The sequence below is a fragment of the Ostrea edulis genome, chromosome 7 (genome assembly GCF_947568905.1).
Source record: "Ostrea edulis chromosome 7, xbOstEdul1.1, whole genome shotgun sequence".
Classification (NCBI taxonomy): domain Eukaryota; kingdom Metazoa; phylum Mollusca; class Bivalvia; order Ostreida; family Ostreidae; genus Ostrea; species Ostrea edulis.
The window spans coordinates 18,773,904-18,798,934 of record NC_079170.1 but is presented as its reverse complement, the minus strand read 5'-3'; the positions used below and the strand labels follow the sequence as shown (position 1 = coordinate 18,798,934).

Genomic DNA, 25,031 nt, shown 5'->3' with positions numbered 1-25,031 from the left:
GCATACGGAAGGTCGGGGTTCGAATTCCAGCTGCGACAGGCCTAAGTTGTTCAGTTCCATCGCCAAACACTTGGCATCAGGTGTGAATGTCATGGGTCCTTGGAGATGACCTTAAAAACGGATGTCCCGTGTCACAGTAGGTGTGGCACGCTAAAGAACTCTCACTAGTCAATGGCCATAAGCGGTGAGCATAGTCCTAAATTTTGAAGCCCTTCGCCGGTATTGGTGATGTCTCCACAGGAATGAAAAATTCTCAAGAGGGACGTTTAATGCATTTTTGAAGCATTTTCATCTTTAAGTAATGAGTGTATATGAGAAATAGATATACTGCGTGTATAATGATACTGTCTTTTTACAGATGTTGCATGGTATCTACATATTCCAAAGGAGTGACCAGGTGTTAGGGATGCAGGCCAATTTAGAAATAATTAATTTTTTCCTGATGAGTAACTAATGACATCCATCATAAGATGAAATCTATGATTTAATTAACTCTTTGAATATAAACAAGCATTCTGACATTGTTGCAAACCATGCCTGCTAATATCTCTGATCACACTTCATCATTGGTAGGTACTCCGAACTCGGTGAATGTGGCTAGCTGTGTAGGTACTACAGGACTCGGTGAGTGAGGCTAGCTGTGTAGGTACTACCAGACTCAGTGAGCGTGGCTAGCAATGTAAGTACTACAGGACTCGGTGAGAGTGGCTAGCAATGTAGGTACTACAGGACTCGGTGAGTGAGGCTAGCAATGTAGGTACTACCAAACTCAGTGAGAGTGGCTAGCAATGTAAGTACTACAGGATTCGGTGAGAGTGGCTAGCAATGTAGGTACTACAGGACTCGGTGAGTGAGGCTAGCAATGTAGGTACTACCAAACTCAGTGAGAGTGGCTAGCAATGTAAGTACTACAGGACTCTGTGAGAGTGGCTAGCAATGTAAGTACTACCAGACTCAGTGAGCGTGGCTAGCAGTGACCTGAGAACTGGGATAATAGTGACTGTCAGCATTAGTTAGACTCTGCAGCAGTTCTTGTATTGGTGGTCGTGAATTGTAAGTCACTTAGTAAGAAGCTTATAGTGATCTGTGGTCTCCAGAAAGGAACCAGTTTGACCATTCACAATAAGGCTTCACTTTGCTCTATATAATCTATAGGGTCCTGTCACAATAAGGCTTCACTTTGTTCTATATAATCTATAGGGTCCTGTCACAATAAGTCTTCACTTTGCTCTGTATAATCTATAGGGTCCTGTCACAATAAGGCTTCACTTTGCTCTGTATAATCTATAGGGTCTTGTCACAATAAGGCTTCACTTTGCTCTATATAATCTATAGGGTCTTGTCACAATAAGGCTTCACTTTGCTCTATATAATCTTAGTTTCTTGTCACAATAAGGCTTCACTTTGCTCTATATAATCTATAGGGTCTTGTCACAATAAGGCTTCACTTTGCTCTATCAAATCTATAGGGTCTTGGGTTTGGATACCAGATCCATGGCATGTATTTCCGGATTTATTATTTTTTTTTGGTGACTTAACTACATTAATATGTACTACCTGCAGTTAAAAAGATATGTGCATCCAACATTATCTTTATATTGACTGTTTTGTTAGTGATAAGGTATAAAAGCACTGACAATTCAACTCTACATAACATCCTTTATACTGCAAATAAACATAAATATCATAGGGATTAATTGTCTAGATTGTTTGTATAATGGGGGATATATAGATAATGGGAGCACCAGGGGACATTGATCTGTATAACCAAACTTTCCTCATTATAGAAATGACCTCATGCTTTCCATTGTTTATATATATATATATATATATATCTTTATAATACAAACAACTGAGACATGAATTCTTTAAAAATAATTCCTTCTTTGGTGAGGATTGTTGATACCAGAGTAACCCCAGAAAGTTTGGCAGCTATGACTTGGGGTCCTTATCCTAGTTTCTGTGCAGGTGTTGTCTTGAGGGGCCCATTATAGTAATTAAGGAAGGAAACTGACCAGTGTCTGGAGTAAACCCATGTGTCCAAGTTTATGATGGTGATACCCTATTGAATTAACCACTGACCTGGATGTAACCTGTGTCACAGAGGTGAAATTTTTTTTGTTTTCTTTGTTCCTTTTAATTTGTTTGATTTCATTTTTTTGGGGTGTGTGTGTGTGTGTATTTTTATGTCCTATTTAAAAAATTTCATTCATGTAGGTTAAGTGTAAATTTTGACCTATGCATGGTGCTTATATGGCCGTAGCAGTGAGAATTCTTTTTTGTGGCAAATTGTAACCTATAACAAGCTTGTAATTGATAATTTAAACTCATGACTTTTTACTTCCAAGGGAAATGTGCTGTTAGGACATGCTGTAGTTTATATTCCTGACGTAATTCCTGACGTAATATATATTGTAAGGGCAGAGAGAACAAACAAAAACATTAATGTAGCAATTTAGAATAAATAGTTTATAAATTTAGTCATGTCAATATAGAAATGAAATTAAATAGCCAACACAAAGGTAGAAAATGTGCTCTCAGTTACATACAATTAAACGTACCCGTGAAAACGTGTCAAAATTACACCTTTATCTGATTTTAATATTAAATTCCCATCCATCCTCTAACTTAAATGAAGCTTGAAAATTTAGGTGTAATTTTTTGTGTAACATTTATGACAATCTTTAATTTCATTTCATGACAATTTTATAAATGCTCAGACTACAAATTGTCAAAATATCTTTAAATAACCGCTATATGGTAATTGAAAGAAGTGAAGTGTTCAACCATTCATTCATTTGAAATTGATGGCCCATTAGTTGCAAATCCTAAGAACATCAGATCAGCTGAAAGCTAAAGGCTTGATTTTATTGCTATAATAACAGACCTGTCATGGAATGAAGAAACTGGAAGAGGAAAATATATTGATTTGTTGTGAAAAGTTTGACTTAAAGGCTCTAAGTATACATAAAAGTACTGTTCTGCATGCAGCATTTATTATCGTATCTTCAGGTGGTACAGGTGTGTATTTGTTAATTTGTACTGTTATCAATAACGGGTTTCTTTACCTTGCAGGTTGTTGTTCCTGGTTGTCTTACACAGTTTTCTGTTTTAGCTGTAGCTGTTCAGAAGATAGCTGCCTCGACGGACACTAATTACAGTTTTAGTCTTTGAAGTTTAAGATAAAACATATCTCAGGTAAATGAGTAATTAGTTTTCCTTTTCATTGTGTTTCATTCTGGCATTAATGTCTTGTGGCTTTTGAAATTTGTGTATATACATGTCAATAATATGTTAATGCTTGTAGTGCAGGAAGGTGACTGTGTTCATATATTGAAATTTCTTAGAAATAAATTCTGATAACTACGTGGTAGGTCAAAGGTCATTTGTTCAGATAATGATATAGAGATTTATGTGTCTGACATTTAGTTCATTCTTTGAAATATGTTTAAACTTGGTATATATTATGTAACCATGATTCAAATGGAAAAAGCAATTGGATAAATGCAAACAAGGCCAGGCTTATAACCTTATGTTAAATCAAGACTTCTGATGGCAGAATGGGTTTATGTACCCAGAGGAGTTTCCCCGCATTCTTTCAGAGTCTGAACTGTTAATTACCCAGTTAAACCGTCCAGAATTTGACATTTTAAGGACTATGTATGAAGAATTCCATGCAATGCTGTTAATGAAATAAGACAATAAATATCCTGTAAACAATGGTGAGATAAATGCCGGTGCGAAATTATCAGATGTTAGAATCAATACAGAGAGTGGACCTGACACATGATGGGATAACAGCATAATATTTTCCGTAGCAATTTGTCTGCATTATTTACCGTTTCCAAGTAATCAACAGGCATTAAAGCATAGTAATCGGGGAAGTTATTTCTCTCCTATTTTGCAGTTAATATGGCATTTGATTAGGTATCCAAGGATATTGCGGAGAATGCCATTTGCTCCAACTTTGAAACTTCGGTCCACAGGCTCTCGGACATCTGCTCGTGGCAGACTTGGATCTAGTCCTATTGCCAGTTCTACCGGTGGGCAGCATTTTACATTTCCATCCACTGTACGGAGGCCTAGTGACACTGTTTTTTCCATTGGGGAACCGTAAGTATAATAATTTACACCACTCTCTCTTTCTTTTCCCCTCTCTCTTTCTCATTTCAAAGAAACAATCTTTTTTTAATTTTTTTTTTTGAAACTTATGACATGTAAATGGAGTTTCAAGGGGGATAACTCCTCACAAAAATTTGAGAATTTGAGAGATGAGATAACTTTGATCAAAAGCCAGAATCATTAACATGAAAATGGTGGTAAATTCTTAAACATTAACGTGGGAGCAGACATAGTTAAAATAATTTTACTGCATTGTGTGTTAATTAATCTACTACAGGGAAAGATAGCAGGTGCCCGAATTAAACAAATGATGTTTCAGAGCATCAAAGAAAATGTCTTCTCCCGTGTTAATGTTTTCTTAGTACAAGATAATGTTACACAACGCATGGAGAGGAAAATCAGTAGAAAATTATACAGATTACACATAGTAAAAAGGGTTTGCATCAGACATTAAAAGCCTTTCTTAATTCCTGTTCTAGGAGAGACGAATATTCTAAAGTTACATGATAATTTTTCTCAATTTTTTTCTACTTATATGCGTACTGAAAATAGAGATATTCTTAGAGGTTATATCCATTTCACCAGAAGCAGTTGCTGCATTTTTGTAAGAAAAATTGATTATTGTTATTGCAGGTTAAAAGCATGTGATATGCTAGCTGGAACAAAATATTTCAGAGCAAGTTGCACATTGTAAGCTGTTCATTTCAGGGACACACCCCCTTCTTTCAATCCCAGGATTAAGTTTTTGTCATCTGCTTGCTTGCTAGGGCTCTGCTTTAATTAACTTTTTGTCCTCAGTGCATAATGGACGACAGGACTGCAGTTTATTCCTGTGCTTATGAATTGAAACCTGGCACTTCAACAAAGTGAATTTTTCACCTTTTCTACCCGATTTTGACAAGTGACCCTTTATGGACGACATAATAGGGAAATAGGAGGTTTTACCTCTCAATCCAGTTTATCAGAATATTTTGACTGGCTGTGCCTGGCTTAACAGGGATATTGAAAAACCACTTACAGATGTTTAACAGATTTATTTTTTAAACCAAATATCATTAGAGAAAGAGATTCTCTCCTCAGTGGTATCATGTCTTGTGATCTCAACTTGAGTTTCTTGTTTGAATTTTATGAGGGAAAAGTGTATATATATAGCCATGTAATTGACGGTTGGTCCGTGGATTTAGGTATCATGTCAATTTCTATCGTTTAAACAAGAATCCGTATAATTAGTGCTGCATGATTACAAAATGATTAATGTGTCTCTCTACTTCTTATATTGTTAGATTTGATAAGAAAAATCATCAAGCTTTGTGAATTTTCTGTATAATTAATATAATTAAGATTTACTAAATGAAAGATATTCATTCATAAGTCAATTATACTATTGGTGAATTAAATGAAATGGTCAAATTATAGCATTCAATGCCTAAAAAGTATTTAGCGTATATATCAATGGGGGCTGGGGAGGAGAAGAAATGGAGTTTCACCTCTTCCTTCATATCTTCTCCTATTCCTTTTCTCTCCCTCCCTTCTTTTTTCCACTTCTCATCTTAAATTAACCCCCATCTCCCTCCTTTCTCCCTCTAAGCCATTCCCTCCCTCCCCCTCCCCATTTCTCCCCCATCTGTCCCCTCATCAGTCCATGTCTGGTATTGGAATTACAGCAAAAAGAAACAAAAAAGATGAGAGTTTAATTCAGTTGCTTAGTACATGGTCCATATTCAAATTAGTACCAGTATATTAAAACTATATGATTCATTTTTTTTTTCTCTCTGATAATTGAAACTTCAGGATAAGTTAAATATAAAAGATCATCTAAGAGTTTGAACTTTGCTTTAATAGTAAACTTAGAAACATTTTCATTAGAAGGAGTGTTAGTGCAGAGAGACAATTAAAGTGTGTGCATAATGTATATTTGAAGAACAACTGTGTGTAAAAGTGCTTCATTGAAGGCAAGCATGAGAGAGCACATTTGGTTTTTGTGTCTTTAATAAGGATTACGAGTTTATTTTGACTATTACAAAGTGCTGAGACAGCTATCATAGAAGTTGTGTATTTCTATCACGCACACAAACAAAAACATCATTGAAGAAATTAATTACAGCCCACACCTAAAACTTGACGCTATATTTACGAGTGTCATCCACGGGCACATGGCGCTGACAGAGAGTCTTCTCCACTGCAGTGTTTGTAAACAAAGGTTTTCAATTGATTTTTTTCTGGGGTGAAACTGCAGGAATATTAAATTTATATGTTACAGAGAAATAATTTTGTCATGCATACAATTATGTAAAGTTTTTGTTTTCTTTTTACCAACTAGCATTAAATTTCCATTGTATTTAGTAATGATAATATTTTGACATGAAATAAAATTTATAAATATATCAAGTATAAGAATAGAATTTTTTGCACCTAGCTAATGCGCAACACCTATAAGATGGAAAAAGAAAAGAAAAATATGGAAGTGCATTTTAATAAGATTGGTTCTAAACTACCTTTCCAGAGTCATGATTTTTTTCAAACTCTCAAACAAATTGATGTACATATATCTCTCAAAACTGTGTTTCATTTTCTATGTGGCATGACAGTCCAAACAAGTTTAGCACTTTAATTAATTTGTAAAAAAAACATGAAAACATATGTTGTACTGTTTGTTTTATAATGTAAACATGTTAAGTTTTTTTTAATGTTTTCTAAAGAATATTCCAATCTTAAAGACTATACAGCTATGATTGATTCTCATATCCAGTCGTACCTCAGTGGTTTAAAACAGAACACCCCCCCCCCCCCCTGAAAAAAAGGTGTTCTATCCTTTTAAGGAAGAATGCTACACCAGAGAAATTTGATATGGATGAAAAGTGGAGGATATGTACAAAATTATTTTGAAATTGAAAACTTTCAAATATACTTTATTTAGTCAAAAAATGCAGTTTTAATTGAAAGCAATCTGAGAAAAATTTAAAACCCCTGCTGGACTTGAACACACAATCTACAGTTCAGCAGTCGTTGTGCTAACCTACTGAGCTACTCAGCTAAGCGATAATTTTTGAAATAAATATACAAATATTGCTGATATTTATATTTTCATCCATGTTTTAAAAGGAAGTTAGCCATTATGACAATGTAGAGTACCTCCTTAACTGTAAACACACTATTTACCTAGTAAGCTTTATAGTCATAACCACCAATTCTGAAATAATTACTTAGCTAGAAGTAAACACCCAAATGAGCTTCATTTATTCAGCAAACTATAACTTGTTTCCTAATTCACATAGTTTTAAATTTTTTTTATTACATTCAGCCCCCATTTTCTAACCAACTTTTAACATAACAGGTTAAAATTTTGTGTTTGAAATCCCATAAAACCATTAAAAGAACATGAAATGAATGCAGCCACTTCAAATGTTGGTGATCAAATACCACCCTTTATGTTCATCATTAAGTAATAAAATGTTCCTCCCCGAAGTCGTGTATATTTTTTAATACCAAACAGACATTAACAATGGACAAATAAAGTTAAAGCAAGCATGACTCTCATATTTGTTAAAACTCTGTTTAAAGAGTGATAAAATTTGCTTGGAACCTATCTCCTTGAAGAGGAAACCTTATGTAAATTCATCCTAAATTGACAATTTATTGTAATACAAATTTGAAATCTATTTAGAATAAGATTTATCAAACTCAGAATCTGTTTCTGCTGTCTTTAAAAGTTTGTAAAACTAGAATTTAACGTGTCTTTTTATCTTGATGAAATTGTAATATCATATCTCTAGAATTTAGCATATAATTCATATATACACAACATACATATTTATGTGCATTTTGGTTTTGTAATGTAGAGTAATGCAAGAAATATTTTCACAAAAGATTAAAATATTAAGTCTTGTGAAATTATGGTGGTTGATTTGAACTTAAAAAAATATAGAGGGAGAAAAATCTGGCTCCAACAAATACACCCATCATATAAGAATAGGATATCTTAAACTGATGAATTTACAGATAAAATTGTTGAAATTTAACCCTCCTTGAAAATGCAAGACTGCATAAATGTGAATAAGCACATCTTTAAAATTCAACAAATTGTAAGAAAAAAGGAGAAAATCTCCCAGTTTTTTGGTAGTTGAGTCTTCCGTAAGCTACTTTGGTATGCTGTTAGACTTTTAAAATTGCATGTTTGAGAGCTATCAATGAACTTTATTTGTGTGTGCGAGAATAATCCACTTTGTAAAATATGAAACCGGTCAAATTACACAAGCGTGACAGAAGGACTTTTTTTCGCTTTATATGATAAATGTATCGCTTTGGAATTGATTGATGGTTTTTGTTTGATAATTTCACAGAGAATGATCACTTTATGGGAATTCATTGAAAGGTCGTGAGGCCAATGTACAGATACCTTGATTCACCTGTTTGTAAGGTAGCACAGGTAAGGAGTAAATTGTGTCGATAACTTTGTTAATTCCAGTTAATTATTCACATGCAACGCTTCCTGTCGGTCAGTGATTGCGGATTTTACAGGATTGGACCTTTAACCCTAACACTTCTGTGGTATGGTGTAAATGAAACATACAATATGTATAAGGGGTCAATTTAATTTATATTTCAGCAGTTTAATCTTTTTGGACTTTATTTTCACTGGCACTTTACACTTGTGTATAAGCAGTGACAGGATTAACATTATTTCTGTATTTAGTGGACTTATTTATGGCGAGATATTTTGCATGAACTGGAGGTTTCTTTGACGGGTTAACTGTCTGCATTTTCGGGTGTTTTGTTTCCCTTTAAAGCAGACATTAAAAAAAAAAATCAATGGATTGATCACACGCTCTGAGATAAGGAGGAATTCTAGGTGTCTTGTGTGTGCAAACATTGAGATTTAGACCTGTGTGATTTCATATTTGCTTATATACATATTAAGGTAGGGTGTTTATCTTCACTTACTGTTGTGACTATAATTCTTGTTTGTAGTTTTTATTAAACTGTGGTAATATCTTGGATTTACAATTGATAATCTGTCAAGAGATGCTAATTCATCAACATTATGGGTATTCATATTCATCTGATCAATAAATCTGATATTGAAACGCATAATGATACATGTGCAACAGTGGCAAACAAAATGTTACAAGTGCAACAGTGGCAAGCAAAATGTTACAAGTGCAACAGTGGCAAGCAAAATGTTACAAGTGCAACAGTGGCAAGCAAAATGTTACAAGTGCAACAGTGGCAAGCAAAATGTTACAAGTGCAACAGTGGCAAGCAAAATGTTACAAGTGCTACAGTGGCAAGCAAAATGTTACAAGTGCAACAGTGGCATACGAAATGTTCAATACTTGAAGAAAATGTAATGGTTGATTGATTGATTGTATCTTGTTTAACGTCCCTCTTGAGAATTTTTCACTCATATGGAGACCTGACACCAGTACCAATGAAGGGCTTCAAATTTAGGCCTATGCTCTGCACTTACTGCCATTGAGCATTGAGGGTTCTTTAGTGTGCCACACTTGCTGTGACATGGGACATTCGTTTTTAAGGTCATCTTCGAGGACCTGTGACATTCACACCTGATGCCGAGCGTTTGACGATAGAAATGTCACTACAACTTAGGTCTGCTGCAACCGAGATTCGCACCCTGAACTTCCGGGGCAAACACTCTACCTCTAGACCACGTACGCAGCAGTCAAATGTAATGGAATTTCATAGTGTTTCTCTGTCTAGAGAAAAAATTACTATGTTAGTAATTATAAATACCTTATTTCCAATAAGATAAATAACATATGTATATAAATTTTCACTGACGATTGAATGATGTAATATACATACATCTCAATTGCAGCTGCAAGACTTTTATTGAAAGAAAAAATGTTGCAAGCAACATGAAGAAAATGCATTAATTATTATAAATGCACACATATATTATGCTCTGGTCCGCTTCGTCTAAACCAGCTATAAAGACAATTACTAGGGTCATCTAATATGTCAAAAATGACCAGGTTAAGTGGACATTTAAAGTTGTCCAGTCATGACTTCAGACCATGTGTCATTTATTACTTTACCCATAGAATAATCCATACAAATTGTAGTGTTTATTTAAGTATCATTCAAGGTCTAAGCTTACAAACATGAGCAGTTTTATTTCAGGGACATCTAAGGAAATCCATGACCATTAAGTAAGCCCCTTTTGTTATCAATCCATCATTTTCTTTGAAGTTTGTCATTCAAAGAAATATTATACAGGAAATGAACCATATTAGCAGGTTCTAACAATTTCTTTTTACCTGATGTTGGTCAGCCTGGAATGTGAAATTTAGCATCAGCGTAATTAGATTTTATAAAAAATATTTTTTTTTAAAAAGAGAGATATAGTTGATATGATGGGTAAGATTTAAGAAATTTCAGAGGGATAATTTTTGTCAGATAATAATTAGATTGTTATAAATTGATGGAATTGTTTTTAACCTTCATTTACTGCATACTGTATCACAGAGCTTTAAATAATGCAGCAGAATTGCTTGTATCGTGAGGATGATATTTACTGATTCACTGGAAAACTGCTAAACAATTAAGGAGGGGAACTTCTCATAAGGTATTGCTGCTGTAGATAAAAAAAATTATAGAAAATGTTTATTTATTTGAATCTTGTGTACATGCAAGCTTTTGGTGGTGTTTCCTATAGTTTTGTGGGGTTATGTAAAAGAACTTTTATCAAACTTACAAAGTTGTGGCAGATGGGCCCCGGTAACTGATGTTTAAAATCAATTCAAAATATGAAAAAAAAATCTTCCTTTTGTTATTCCTAATTTCTTTGGGACCCTCCCTTTTACCATGGCCACCCTCTTATCTGTTTATTTTTCAGTGGCAAGAATATCAATTAGATTTTTCTTCTCATAGTTTTTCCAAATGACATTTTATTAAAATATAAAAGCAATTTGAACATCTGTTGCAGATTTTTTTTTTTTTTTTACCTGGGTTAATAAATGTCAGAATGCAATAATTTGATACTATCATGAAATGAAATGCTGAGTGTATACATAACTGCACACATGTTGCTTTATGGCAGAGAATGTGGTGAATATATTGGAGTTATCTCCATACTAACAAGATGATAATCAGACTGGACATTTCATTCTTCTTCACACCAGGTGTCACTGACTGCCCACTTGACATAGATTAAGACATCCGGGAGACGTCCTTCTGATTGTGTCCAGCAATTAAATATCCCTCAAGTATTAAGGAGGCACTCCATCATCTCCAATTTTATATCATTCATACCTCCATACAAAAAAGATTCAAAAGAATTCCTTTAATGCATGTATTTCTGTAGGCTTCGGGGAAATGCCTTATTGTTGGGCAACTCTTGATTTTGGTTTTATATTTGTGGATATGAATTGGTCTTCTTGAATTGGAGGAAAAAGACAAAACCCGAAAAAAATATTAATGCATATGTCTTAACCTTCAATTTCTCTGGTGTAGGGTGCCTCCTTAAGACTATTTGTTATCACAAGGACAAAATACAGAATGTGGGGATCGGGATTTGTGACCAGGTGTAGGAGATAGGTGGTCCTAATGGTTTTAGCACTTCAAAATCAATCAAGGTTCCTTAAGCCTAGTATTGTTGTCAGTAGGACAGATGTGACGGTATCTTAGTGAAGGAAAGATTGTGGTGTATTTCAGGGGATTTAACATTTGAGCTTATGTAAGGTAATGCTACGTTTCCTGAATTTCTTTTTTATTTCCTTCAGTAAATAATATATACACATAAAAAGTTATGCATAAAGTGAACCATGTAAGTAAGATAATAACCAAAAAAAAACATACTTGTCTGACTTTGTGAAAATCGTGAACTTGAAAATTTTTGGAACTTTGACTAAAACCTAATTCACAGTTGAAATACTATACACATGTACCAGTGATAATTTTTCACTAACTAGTATTGAAACTAAACTCTGCTTTCATGTTTCGGCAGAAAAACAGTATAAATTTCAAGGATTGACAAGATTATATTTCAGATAACAAAATATTAATCTTGTTCTATTGTGCTCATGTGGTAATGTTAGATGCAAGGCCTTCCTATACTAGCTGTGGATTAAGTGAGTTAGCCCGGCCTTTTTAGCTCGATCGGTCGGTGGAGCTGTTGTACCAGAAGTTGTGTGTTCGATACTCAGCAGGGGCACCTGATTCTGATTGATTGATTGATTGATGTTTTCCACCACACTCAACAATTTTTCAGTTATCTGGTGGCGCCCAGTTTTTATTGGTGGAAGAGAGAACCCAGATACAATGTACCTGGGAAGAGACCATCGACCTTCCGAGAGTAAACTGAGAAACTTTCTCACTTATCGTTGTGAGCGGGATTCAAACCAGCGCCAACAGAGGTGAGAGGTCGTGTGATTATGAGCGCGATGCTCTAACCACTCGGCCACGGAGGCCCCTCAGTAGACCAATTACAATGCTTATTTTCAGTTAACTGCATCGGACTGCATATTTCCCCAGAAAACTGTAATGAACAGCAATACTTTTTTCTTCTTCTCCAGAAAACTTCATTGGTCTTCAATATATCTCTGGGCATAAATAAGAATTAGTGTTTCTATTTTGAAGGGCTTCTGCTACAATGGGATCCAAGAAGAAACCAATGAAGCCGAACGGAACGGTGATACAAAATGGGAAGAGAGCATCCAATGGAACGAGTGAGAGAAAAAGGAAAACCGATGACTCTACAACTGTCACACGGACTGTGCAAATCAGTGCTTTCATTGTCATAATCATTGCCTTTATCATCATGTACAGGACTGACTTTTCACCTAACAAATCTTCAGTGCAATCATCTAGTCCATCCAAGTCTTCCAAAGACACAAATTCCCAGAGTTCCGGGCAGTCCTCAAATGATTGGCGGCTAGCCACAAAAGAAGCGTGGAGGTCGTACGGGTCAACGAAGTGTACGATTGAGAGAAGAAATGCCAACGGCTTCACTGTGAAAGAATTTGAGGATAAATATAGATTTAAGAAACCGGTGATTGTTAAGTTTTCCCTTGGGGCGAAGAGTTGGACTGATCCTCAAAAATGGTCCCTCGCAAGTCTGAAACGAGAGTACGGACAGTGGTACGTCCTGTCAGGGAATTCCCGGGAAATCGTTCGCAAGGGAGGAAACGGAGACGTCCAGTCATCTTTCTCGGAATTTGTGGATTCTTTAATGCAGGACAAGGATGAAATCGGAGAGCCATTGTATGTATTTATCTAAATTAATTACCTCATACATCATAAAGTGCTGAAAATATTCTATAGTTTCGTAAAATGTACGTGTGCGCTGCAATCTCCTTAGCCACCACATGCACTGCTGTGCATATAAGAAAATGTAGTAAGAGCAGTGGCATTGCATTAAAGATGTACAGAAACGTCCTATTTCACTTTATAATTGGTGTGATTCTAATTGAACTCAATGTTTGGGTATATGTTTGGGAATTTACACAGTGTTATTAATCTGGTAATATTGGTATAAAATGGTAGTTTATACATACTAGATGTTAATCTGGTGATGAGGGTATATATTTGGGAGGAGAGGGTGGATAGTGTATCGGGGAGTTTACACAGTGTTGATCTGGTGATGAGGATATTTATAGGGGCAGGAGGTGGGTTAATTTAATACACTGTGTTAATCTGGTGATGAGGGTATACTAGTATATATATATATATATATATTTGGGGGGGTGGGGGTGTTACACAGTGTTAATGTATTGGGGAGTTTACACAGTGTTACTCTGGTAATATTTGTATACAATAGGTGTATTACCACTGTGACAGTGCTAACCAGCTATTGTGTCGACAATGGGTAGTTTACGTGGTGTTAATTCGTTAATATTTGTAAATTATCAGAGACAGTTTACACAGTGTTAATCAACCAGTACATTTTTGTCTTCTATTCTTTTCAGCTACATTTTTGACAGAATGTTCTATAATGATTCCAGTCTTCCAAGAACTCTCAAACCACCAAAGTACTTTGAGATCAGAGTAAGTACAGGGAGAACGTAGTACACTTTTGTATATTTAACACTATGTACAGTGGGGTTTAGTTCTGCCTCTTATTCATTGTAACGTGATTTCACTGAGGTTTGAATTCGTCCATAAACAGTCTTTATTCGAAGTTTCCCTCTGAAAGACCCACACTTCTACTAGCTGCGCCAGTGTGACTGAAGACATTTTTCACAAATCTGAACAATTTATATGCATCTACTGTTTCTGAATAAAACATGCATGTATTTTAATTCCAATTAAGTCATTTAATTAATACCTGAATACTGTAATGAATGTAATGATCAATCAGAAGAATGTACTATAATCATGAACTGGCTCAGTAAATTGTATTTAAATGAGTGTTGATATACACTGCATGTCATTCTTAATCATGGTGAATTCTTCTAAAGAATTTTCAAAGATTTAAATGAAAAACGGCCCAGGATTTAAACTATGTGTGGTCTACGTTAGGTGGAAGGGCATATTCGGCTAAGCATCCATGATTGTTGCTACCATTGCCAGCTTTTCAACGTAACGTAGATACATGAAATACCCCAGCCTTGTACTAGGAATGTAATTTCAGCATCCTTCGGGAGAAAATTTCTCAAATATATACCGGTAAATGCTTAATATATTCTGTCTTTATTTGAACTGTATAATGTCCGACTCCAGGATTCTGTACCCATAAATGGTTAACAACAGGATTGCTTTGGGAATTAAGCGGACTGCTATTATGTTGGTGTACAGATCCAGTGTAAAATTGATTATCTCCCTTGTCATAATCAATCAATGCCATTTCATTATCAGTTCATAAAAGAGGCAACACTATTATAATTGCCAAAGGAGGAAATCTAAAAAATTTAAAACGCCATTAGTCATATGTAACCTTATAGAGTATTTTTGGGGAACATTTGACATTGAACACATAGTGCCGGTAGAAGGATCTTTTCACTAGAATCATATAAGCATGATTGATAGAAACAATCTACACATTGGTAATAGAAAATTGTTGGTGTATGAGAGAGAGAGAGAGAGAGAGAGAGAGAGAGAGAGAGAATTAATCTATTCCCTCTTCATAGTGAGAGAGAGAGGAGAGAGAGAAAGAGTTAGCTCTGTCATTAATTAAGTGCATGTGAGATAGAGAGAAGGAGAGAAAGAGAAATGTATCCCTGTGTTTAAAACTGTATGATTGAGAGAGAGAGAGAGAGAGAGAGAGAGAGAGAGAGTTAAGGATCCCTCTTCTACACCTGGTAAATGTACAAGAACTAAGGGTTATGACCTCAAGCACAGATCAAAAGATGGTAAAAACAAGATGTGTTTGTGAAACACTAATGCTCCCCATATTGTAGCAAAGTCATTGTTACCCAAAGAAAAGTCTTGTCACACAATGTCAAACTCCCAGGTCAAGGTCATGAGGTCCAAAAGAAAGGTCTTGTCACACAAGGTCAAACTCCCAGGTCAAGGTCATGAGGTCCAAAAGAAAGGTCTTGTCACAAGGAATACACATATGAAATATGAAAGCCCATCACCATTCATTCAAAAGTTAGAGCCAAGGTTAAAGTTTGCACAGATAAACAGACAGACAGATGGACAGACCAAGAACTATATGCCCCGGAGTCAGAGAGATTCTGGGGGCGTGAGAATGCTTACTTTATGCAGCATCAGTTACACATATGGTAACCCCTAGGAAAAATTCTCAGTGCATGTTAATAAACTGATAATATCTTTCAGGATGGAGTAGATGCATCGTTAATAAAACTTAATTACCTTTCAGGATGGAATAGATGACAGTATTTTCTTCCTCGGAGCTTCTGGCAGTGGTGTCTCTTTCCATAAGCATGCAGATGCATGGAATGGGGTTATTTTTGGACAGAAACGCTGGTTCCTCTATCCCTCCACTCACACCCCACCAGGAGGTAGGCAAAGGGAGGCAGCCCATTTCAATTCCAAAGATTGCAATTTACAAGAATGCAACTTGAAAATTCCCAAATTTTCTGAATTATGTTTAGATGTTAAACATTTCTGCACAAATATAAATGCATTTCATACTATCAAGTGCTGTATGAGAGGAATTCTTAACGAGACACAAATTTAAGCGATTTTTTTCCATAAAGATGTATATATATATTTAGTGGAGCTAAATTTTAGTGACTTTGTAATTCCAGGAAAGGTAACTACATATATTGACTTTCCATATGGAATAAATTGTTTGCGATATTCAATAATAGCAATCTCATCACTCTCGCTGATAATGCTAAAATTAAATCCTCACTAAAAATTCTGCTTATGTGGTATCAGGCAAGTATATAACATGATACCTATTAACATATGATCTACAGCCATATGTAATAGAATTTTTAAAGAGGACTTTACATTGCAGAGTCATTTTAAATTATATAATTATCTTCACTGATTTCAGGGGTGTACCCTGGGTTTACCCAGATAGAGTGGTATGAAAAGATTTACCCTACCCTGTCGGGGGAGGATGTCCCGATGGAGTGCGTCCAGGAGGCTGGAGAAATCCTGTACCTGGTAGGGAGTGTACATGTATTTGTACTAATCTTCATTCACAAAGAAGAGTTTAGTCGGTGGGGCTGATCATGTTTTGGCAAACCAGTCTCACAGTATTCATATTGGACTTCCTAAAGTCAAGGTTTCCCTGGAGGAATGAGTCTCCTAGGAGATTAAGTAAACATTACAGAGTTTCTACAAATTAATAGACCATGTCATGTGTGTATCTTATACCTCTATATTCATTTAGTGACAGACCATCTGACACAAATTTGAATTAGGATCAATAGATTGTGCTACACATATATTTAGGAGTATTTCCTATGTAACATGAATTACGAATTAGCACACATGCACTGTATCATATGTGTTGAAATACTGATATCACTGCTGTAGTACACTGCTATCTGTGTTTTTCAGCCAGAGGGGACTTACCACGGTACAATTAACCTCGGGGATACAGTAGCCATTGGAATCCAGAAAAAACTTGCAACCATAGAGACAGAGAAACTCTTCTATAAAGGTCAGCAAAAGATTAACATCAGTGCATGTTCATGCATGTATGGGTACAGGCTTCGGAATTAGGCTTCAACTATAGGCTTATGTATTAGGCTTCAACTATAGGCTTATGTATTAGGCTTCAACTATTATAGGCTTATGAATTAGGCTTCAACTATAGGCTTATGTATTAGGCTTCAACAATAGGCTTATGTATTAAGCTTCAACTATAGGCTTATGTGTTAGAATTCAACTATAGGCTTATGTATTAGGCTTCAACTATAGGCTTATGTATTAAGCTTCAACAATAGGCTTATGTATTAAGCTTCAACTATAGGCTTATGTATTAAGCTTCAACTATAGGCTTATGTATTAGGCTTCAACTATAGGCTTATGTATTAGGCTTCAGCTATTATAGGTTTATGTATTAGGCTTCAGCTATTATAGGTTTATGTATTAGGCTTCAGCAGACTAAGGCTTCAAAATTTGACTTCATTATTAGGTTAATCAGTATTAGGCTTCAAAGATAACAAAACACCTAGGCATACACAAAGATAACAAAACACCTAAGCATACACACAGATAACAAAACACCTATAGGCAAGTATGTTTTGATATCTTGATATTTTTTCAGCTTTGTTTTGATCATGAAAGTTGTCATGATCAAAACAAAGCTGAAAAAATATCAAGACATCAAAACATACTTTACAGTACAATTCTTAGCACAGTGTAAGTTATAGGCAAATGATTTTCCTCACAGAATGTAATAATTCTTAGCACAGTGTAAGGCCAATTCAACTTAATTGATAGATTATCATTCCCGCCCACCCCTAAAAAATCGGCCCGCCTGGATTTTTTTTATTTTGCGAAACTTGCGATTTCCGGAAAAGTTTCATGTCCGACTCCGGTATTTACACTACTTGTGTACATTTCAGGTATAGCAAAGTGAAAAACCACGTGAAGAAAATAGATATATGCATATGGTTTTCTTAATTTCTTACGGGTGTAAATGAAAGGAAGGGATAGATGTTCTTCATATCTTGATGAAGTTTGGTATCTTTCTGTGTTTGAAATTAAAGCTTAACCTGGAATTCGTCGGTGAAATAAACATAGATTGATATCCATCTGGCTTTAAATGATGCACTTCTGTTGACAAAAACTTGTTTGTCATTAATATTTTTCTCAGAAAATAAAAAAAATAAAAAATAAAACCCTCCCACCCGCCCCATACTTTTTGGTGACCCTGGATGATAATCTACTAATTAAGTTGAATTGGCCTAAGTTATAGGCAAATGATTTTCCCGACAGAATGTAATTGTAACACGGGGCTTTGGTCTGCACCCTCTTATAAGGATCAGTTTATTTATTTATTCCCAAAAGTACTATTCATTGTTTACATCCTGTGAATCACTCAAATAGTACACTGATAGTGTGACAGGTTTTAGAATTATTTGTTGAAATTTCAAATTACAGTGACACACAAAGAACTTGCCCTGTGGAACCATGCATGCTGAACGGAGAGCTGACACACCCCACACCCCCCTTATCATTGTCACACTCTAAACAGAGCTTTATGAACATTATTCAATTACGAAAAAAGTGGATATGAATTTCAGATTCATTTTTATGTCAGTTATGTTTAAATCATTAATACACAGCACATACACCAAACCACACTTGCTGATCCCCATAAATAGAAATAGCCATTTGCACACGAGATGGTCATGAGATACAGGCATTATTTCATTATTAACCTGTTTTATTTCAAATCTCCATCCAGCAAACTCATTGTTGACATCTGTAAGAGAACTTCAGGTGTTTGACTGTGGTAGACAGATTCAATTTGATCACTGTTCCTGAACTTGCTTGCTATGTTCATATTCCTATTTTTAGCATGCACTTTAAATTGTGACACAAAGCTTGTTTAAAAATATTGTTTAACATTTATATTGAAATTTTAAATCATGCCTAGTTTCTTCAACCATATGATGCATTTCAATACATGTATGTTAATTGAAAATACTCTGTGACATGGTCCACTACTCTCCTCCCCTTTAACCTTGTCATTTATCCTTTATATCTGTAAGTTTCTAACTCGATTGCCTCCCCTTTAACCTTGTCATTTATCCTTTATATTTGTAAGTTTCTAACTCGATTGCCTCCCCTTTAACCTTGTCATTTATCCTTTATATCTGTAAGTTTCTAACTCGATTGCCTCCCCTTTAACCTTGTCATTTATCCTTTATATCTGTAAGTTTCTAACTCGATCGCCTCCCCTTTAACCTTGTGATTTATCCTTTATATCTGTAAGTTTCTAACTCGATTGCCTCCCCTTTAACCTGGTCATTTATCCTTTACCATTATATCTGTAAGTTTCTAACTCGATTGTCTCCCCTTTAACCTTGTCATTTATCCTTTATATCTGTAAGTTTCTAACTTGATTGCCTCCCCTTTAACCTTATCATTTATCCTTTACTATTATATCTGTAAGTTTCTAACTCGATTGCCTCCCCTTTAACCTTGCCATTTATCCTTTATATCTGTAAGTTTCTAACTCGATTGCCTCCCCTTTAACCTGGTCATTTATCCTTTACCATTATATCTGTAAGTTTCTAACTCAATCACCTCCCCTTTAACCTTGTCATTTATCCTTTATATCTGTAAGTTTCTAACTCGATTGCCTCCCCTTTAACCTTGTCATTTATCCTTTATATCTGTAAGTTTCTAACTCGATTGCCTCCCCTTTAACCTTGTCATTTATCCTTTACTATGATATCTGTAAGTTTCTAACTTGATTGCCTCCCCTTTAACCTTGTGATTTATCCTTTATATCTGTAAGTTTCTAACTTGATTGCCTCCCCTTTAACCTGGTCATTTATCCTTTACTATATCTGTAAGTTTCTAACTCGATTGCCTCCCCTTTAACCTTGTCATTTATCCTTTATATCTGTAAGTTTCTAACTCGATTGCCTCCCCTTTAACCTTGTCATTTATCCTTTATATCTGTAAGTTTCTAACTCGATTGCCTCCCCTTTAACCTTGTCATTTATCCTTTATATCTGTAAGTTTCTAACTCGATTGCCTCCCCTTTAACCTTGTCATTTATCCTTTATATCTGTAAGTTTCTAGCGTGATTGCCTCCCCTTTAACCTTGTCATTTATCCTTTACTATGATATCTGTAAGTTTCTAACTTGATTGCCTCCCCTCAGTTCTTAATATGGTTTAAAAACATCAGACATTCACTATACTAAAATGCAACCTCCCAAAATAGTACAATTTCTAACATTCGAGTTTTTAACGACCTACTCCTCTACATTAATTACACATGGTACATATATATTGGGTCTGTTTGTCATACACAATAAAGGCAAGGTTATGTTTTGTTTTAATCCATGAATTTTCATTCATTGGTATTTTCTTCAGTCTGGCATTTCCTCCATTTATTGAATATCATAAATACTGGACCATATCAAATTGTTTTTGAAAGTTTTTAATGGACATTAACACAATAACAACCACCATACTAACATATACATTACTGACAGGTTTCCTCCCTATGCTTCCTCTTGTGGGGTTGCTATAAACTAGGAGCATATTTTCCTGTCACAGAGAATTGGTCACAGGTCCCTTTGCTATGATGTCTAAGGGATTTAAGATTTTTTCCCTCCTGTGATCTTGACCTCTCACATTTAACCTTGACATTCAGTTTTTGATGAAGATCTTTATTTGGGGTGGCATTCCTAAATAAAATGGAAACTTGATCTTGTGAACATTAGCAAAAAAGGTTGGTGAATACAGTTTATGAATTTTTGCTATTTCCAGAGCTGAATCTAGAACAAACGACCCCTGGTGCCACCAGAGACAGACTTCTGCAGGAGAGGATCCAGATTTTTCAGAAGCTACATAAACTTTCACCAGGTAAGAAATTTCTGTTTTTTGTGACAATATAGGGAGTTTGCATTTTTTAAAACCAGATTTACTGAAGAGCGTACCGGTAATTTGATCACATTTTTTCAAAATTATTGTAAACTACATTCATCAAACCACAGAGGCATCAATATAAATTTGCTATTAAGGTAACCCATTACACCAACATTTTATCTAATGGCTCATTAAAACACTTCTTATTCTTATTTTAAATAAAATTTTAATGTAATTAGCTACCGTGAATGGGTAAAACATACAAAATTAGTAATGTTTTTACAATGCATTGAATTAGACAATTCTCACTGTATTTGTAGGGAGCACAGAAATCATGATGAAGTTAGGTCAGGCTCTGTCTGACACTGGAAGGACCGATGATGGATTGAAATTTACACAGCAGGCCATCGATAAAGACCCCCACTTCCTGATAGCTCACCTGAACAAAGCCAAGATGCATATACAGGTTAGTCACAGAACAACATAATGCAATCAAGAAAATCTAGTTTATTTTTTTAGCTGCCACTTAATTCATCTAGTGGCTACCACTTAATTTATCTGGTGACCACTTATTATCTGGCAGCTGTCACCAATTACCTGGTGACTGCCACTTGATTTATCTGGCAGCCACAACTTAATCTATATGGCGGCTGCCACTTGATTTATCTGGCATCTTCCACCAATTATCTGGTGACTGCCACCTAATCTATAATATTATTATGCATGGTGGCTGACACTTAATTTATATGCTGTTTATGCCTATTTCGTGAAATGATTTGATGGAACCTTTCATTGCATGCATTATAACAATATTTTTTCTTTCAAAAACTGTCTTTCTAAATTGCAAGTACAAGATATCAAAATGTATTTTATTAGAAAAATGAAAAGGAAAAGGCAGAGGAAATTCTGAAGTTTATTTTTGAGATGAATCCAAAGTTATGGGATATACATGCCACCTATGGAGACTTCTTAATGAACACCCAGAGATTCAAAGAGGCAGCACAGATGTACAAAAAGGTATGAAAAGTACTGTTTGGCCAGAGATCCTGGACTAGGCACCAATGTACTGGTAATTTGCAAAGATTAATATTTCAGACAGAGCATGTTTCTATACATATTTTAAAATTTCTATCCATGTACATGTAGATCACACAAAATATGATGTGATGTTTATATATTTTTTTTATTCAGCTTTGTTTAAAATTCATACATATATATGCATTTTTGTACAGGGAACAGAAGTGAAACCAGATTTGTTGCCATTTTGGGCAAATCTGAGGAATGCCCAGGAAAAAAGTGACGACCATAAGGGGGCTAGAGAGACAAGCATGGTTATTGAAAGACTACAACAGGAACAAAGGAACAGGCAGTGAACATGGGAAGGGAAGTCAAAACTTCAAGACTCCCTAAGGGAAGGAAATTCCCTTGGCACTGGGCATATCATTGTACAATTTATTCTGGGATATTTATTGTTCGAGGGTTTAATTTGTATCAGTTGTGTTTTTAAGCTCTCCTGAACCAAAGGCTTAGTTGATCTTTTCTGATCAAAAATTTTCTGTCATTGTTGTGTAAACTTTTCACATTTTGGTTTCTCCTGAACCACCAACTATTTTCAATTAAACTTGCCGTAAAGCATCCTTGAGTAAAGGAGTTTCAGGTTTGTTCTAATGAAGGTCATTCCTCCTTCCAAGTGGAGATTATTAAGAAATAGTGAAAATAAGGAGGGTTCTTCTCCTCTCAAGAACTACTACACCAGAAAAGCTGAGACATGTATCAAAACTCCATAACATAACGAAGATTCAAGTCTGTACATATGTACCACAAGCCTGTAGGTCAGGATGAGGTCACAATAGGGGATTAAAGTTCTACATAGGAATGAAAAGGAAATTCTTAGAAAATCATGTAAGAGCAGTAGAGGAAAACTTTATTTAAAAAAGAACAATATACAAGCATCCTCATGTGGTGTAGAGTCAGCTTTTGCTCACACGATGAGATCCTCGTGGCCAGTGCAGAGCCACTGTGAGCAGGGATTCAGTGTTTTAAATAGGATAATTCTTTAAAAATCTTCTTAAGAACCACAAGAGTAAAATATGTCAAATACGTAAGCATCCACCTGGGGTTTTTCTTCTTCTTTTTTTTTATACAATGACCCTGAGATACTCATACTCAGCCATGTTTGTTTTGAGTACAACTCTGAGTAAGCTCCCAGCATGCTTGAAAAATCTTGAGCATGTATACTCCATATGAGTTTGAGAATGATCTTTTATAAAAGTTTTATAACCTTCACCTTTGAGTATTAGTATGATTTAGAACACAGAGTTTGAGATTGAGTATGAAAATGTGCTCTAAAAAGTTTTATAACCTCCAGGCCTGGTTCATAGTAGAGGTTTGAAGTGCACAACTTGTCATAAAGTTAAAGTAATATTTGTTAAACTTAATTCTGATGTTCTGATGCTCTGGACCAGAGTTTGCATGTCAGTAGCAGAGATGTAAAGATCGCTGGTATGGAATCATTCTAACAGCGTAATGAGTTAGAATTTGTGAAAATGATGTGTGGACATCCTGCGAGTCCGAGACATGCTGTATATAATAGTCCAAGAGGCCTTGCCTAATTATTACCGAGCAGCTATTGCCTGGTGTTCCGGTTTAAACAGGCTCAGGTTAGCATTGTGGTTCATGGGCCTCTTGTTATTTTAGGTGTAAAAACCCAAACTGTCTCATTTTATAAGTTGTCTTTATTGATGTTTAATGTAATTATAGATGGAGTGATGTATGTATGGAATTGACATTCCAGTGAGAGTGTGATAAGTGTTATTGTATCTCACTGACTTCCGGTATCTGTCATGATTACTTGTGAAGTGAGAGGTGAACTTTTCCATCTTTTAAATTTAAATTATTTTTTTTTTACAATCTCAACATTCAGTTTCATATTTAATTTTGTTTTCATCAACTGCAGCTATAGTTATCCATGTCAAGCAATGAGCATAATACTTTGTATGTTAATTAATGAGTCATTTGTCCACATTCGTCTTATATTTAGATTTACGTTTGGTGAGGTATTAACTAAAGCTATACTAGTATTAATTTACATTTCGTGATAGCTATTCTAAAATCAATACTAAACATAAAATACACATTTCCCTATAAATCTTTCATTTTCTTTCTATAAATTCCGTAAAGTTGCCGTCAACCTAAAGCATAGTATTTTATTTACTGTATTCCTATCAATATAATTTGCATGGTGTTTTTTTTTCAGTGCAAGGGCACATAACCCATTCCAGTTTATTCCAATGTTAGAGTTATCTCTCTTTGTGTATTTTGCCAAGCTATCTGTGATATTGATTACTATTGTCACAAATAAAACAAAGTCAAAATGAAACTATGATTTGTTTTTCTCATATAATTGTCTGTGTTATTCAGGGGCAGATCCTGAATTTTTTTAAAGGGGGGGGGGGGGGCTTCTACATGTACTATTAATTTTGGTTTTCAAAGGATGGGTTCCACCCACAGGCACCTTGTTCTCTAAATAAGTTGTGATTCTGATTCAAAAGTCATAACTTGTGTACGGAAACAAGTGTCTGTGCTCAAATTCGGTATTTCCCCCTTTTTTAAAGCAAACTTTTCTGATGAGGGAGGGGTCTGACCCCCCCCCCCCCTGGATCCGCCACTGATTATTATCACATGTACATGTATGTTATGTGGGACACTGAAACTATTTACACCATATACATTTTTCGTTGAACGTGAATATTCTATCATTTCCAAAATTCGTGAGATGGTTAAATCACTGTGACGGAGGGAGGTATTGATCAATGCCGAAGTAAGGAAACTGATCACATGTACATGTAATGATGATTCTCTTGGAGACTTTGTTATATACATGTACGTAGGTTAGATAAGAGGTTATTCATTCAGATTTTACATATTCTGAGATTATCTGTTCTGTCTAGTGTTCAAGAGGTTATCGTCA

At 35.2% G+C, this 25,031-nt stretch overlaps 1 protein-coding gene across 9 annotated transcripts; it reads left to right on the top strand.

Annotated features, from left to right (window-relative positions):
* LOC125653829 (uncharacterized) lies at positions 1-24,440 on the top strand. Of its 9 annotated transcripts, XM_048883483.2 has the most exons (13): positions 1-184; positions 359-679; positions 3,116-3,198; positions 3,908-4,113; positions 12,721-13,344; positions 14,049-14,127; positions 15,905-16,046; positions 16,550-16,662; positions 17,062-17,164; positions 20,963-21,058; positions 21,382-21,527; positions 21,938-22,078; positions 22,294-24,440. In XM_048883483.2, exons 4-13 carry the CDS (start codon positions 3,950-3,952, stop codon positions 22,432-22,434), a joined length of 1,749 nt encoding a protein of 582 aa, XP_048739440.2. In that variant the 5' UTR covers positions 1-184; positions 359-679; positions 3,116-3,198; positions 3,908-3,949; the 3' UTR covers positions 22,435-24,440. The 9 variants fall into 9 exon arrangements, with proteins under 9 accessions (XP_048739440.2, XP_048739439.2, XP_048739438.2 ...); XM_048883482.2 differs by lacking the exon at positions 1-184 and having other exon boundaries at positions 301-679; XM_048883481.2 differs by lacking the exons at positions 1-184; positions 359-679 and adding an exon at positions 1,518-2,106.
* Positions 24,441-25,031: the final 591 nt, after the last annotated feature.

Coding starts and splice junctions, on each gene's coding strand:
- LOC125653829 (XM_048883479.2), top strand. CDS start 12,322: ATGTTTTCCACCACACTCAACAATTTTTCAGTTATCTGGTGGCGCCCA. Junction 13,345..14,048: donor GATGAAATCGGAGAGCCATT/GTATGTATTTAT, acceptor TATTCTTTTCAG/CTACATTTTTGACAGAATGT. Junction 14,128..15,904: donor CAAAGTACTTTGAGATCAGA/GTAAGTACAGGG, acceptor ATTACCTTTCAG/GATGGAATAGATGACAGTAT.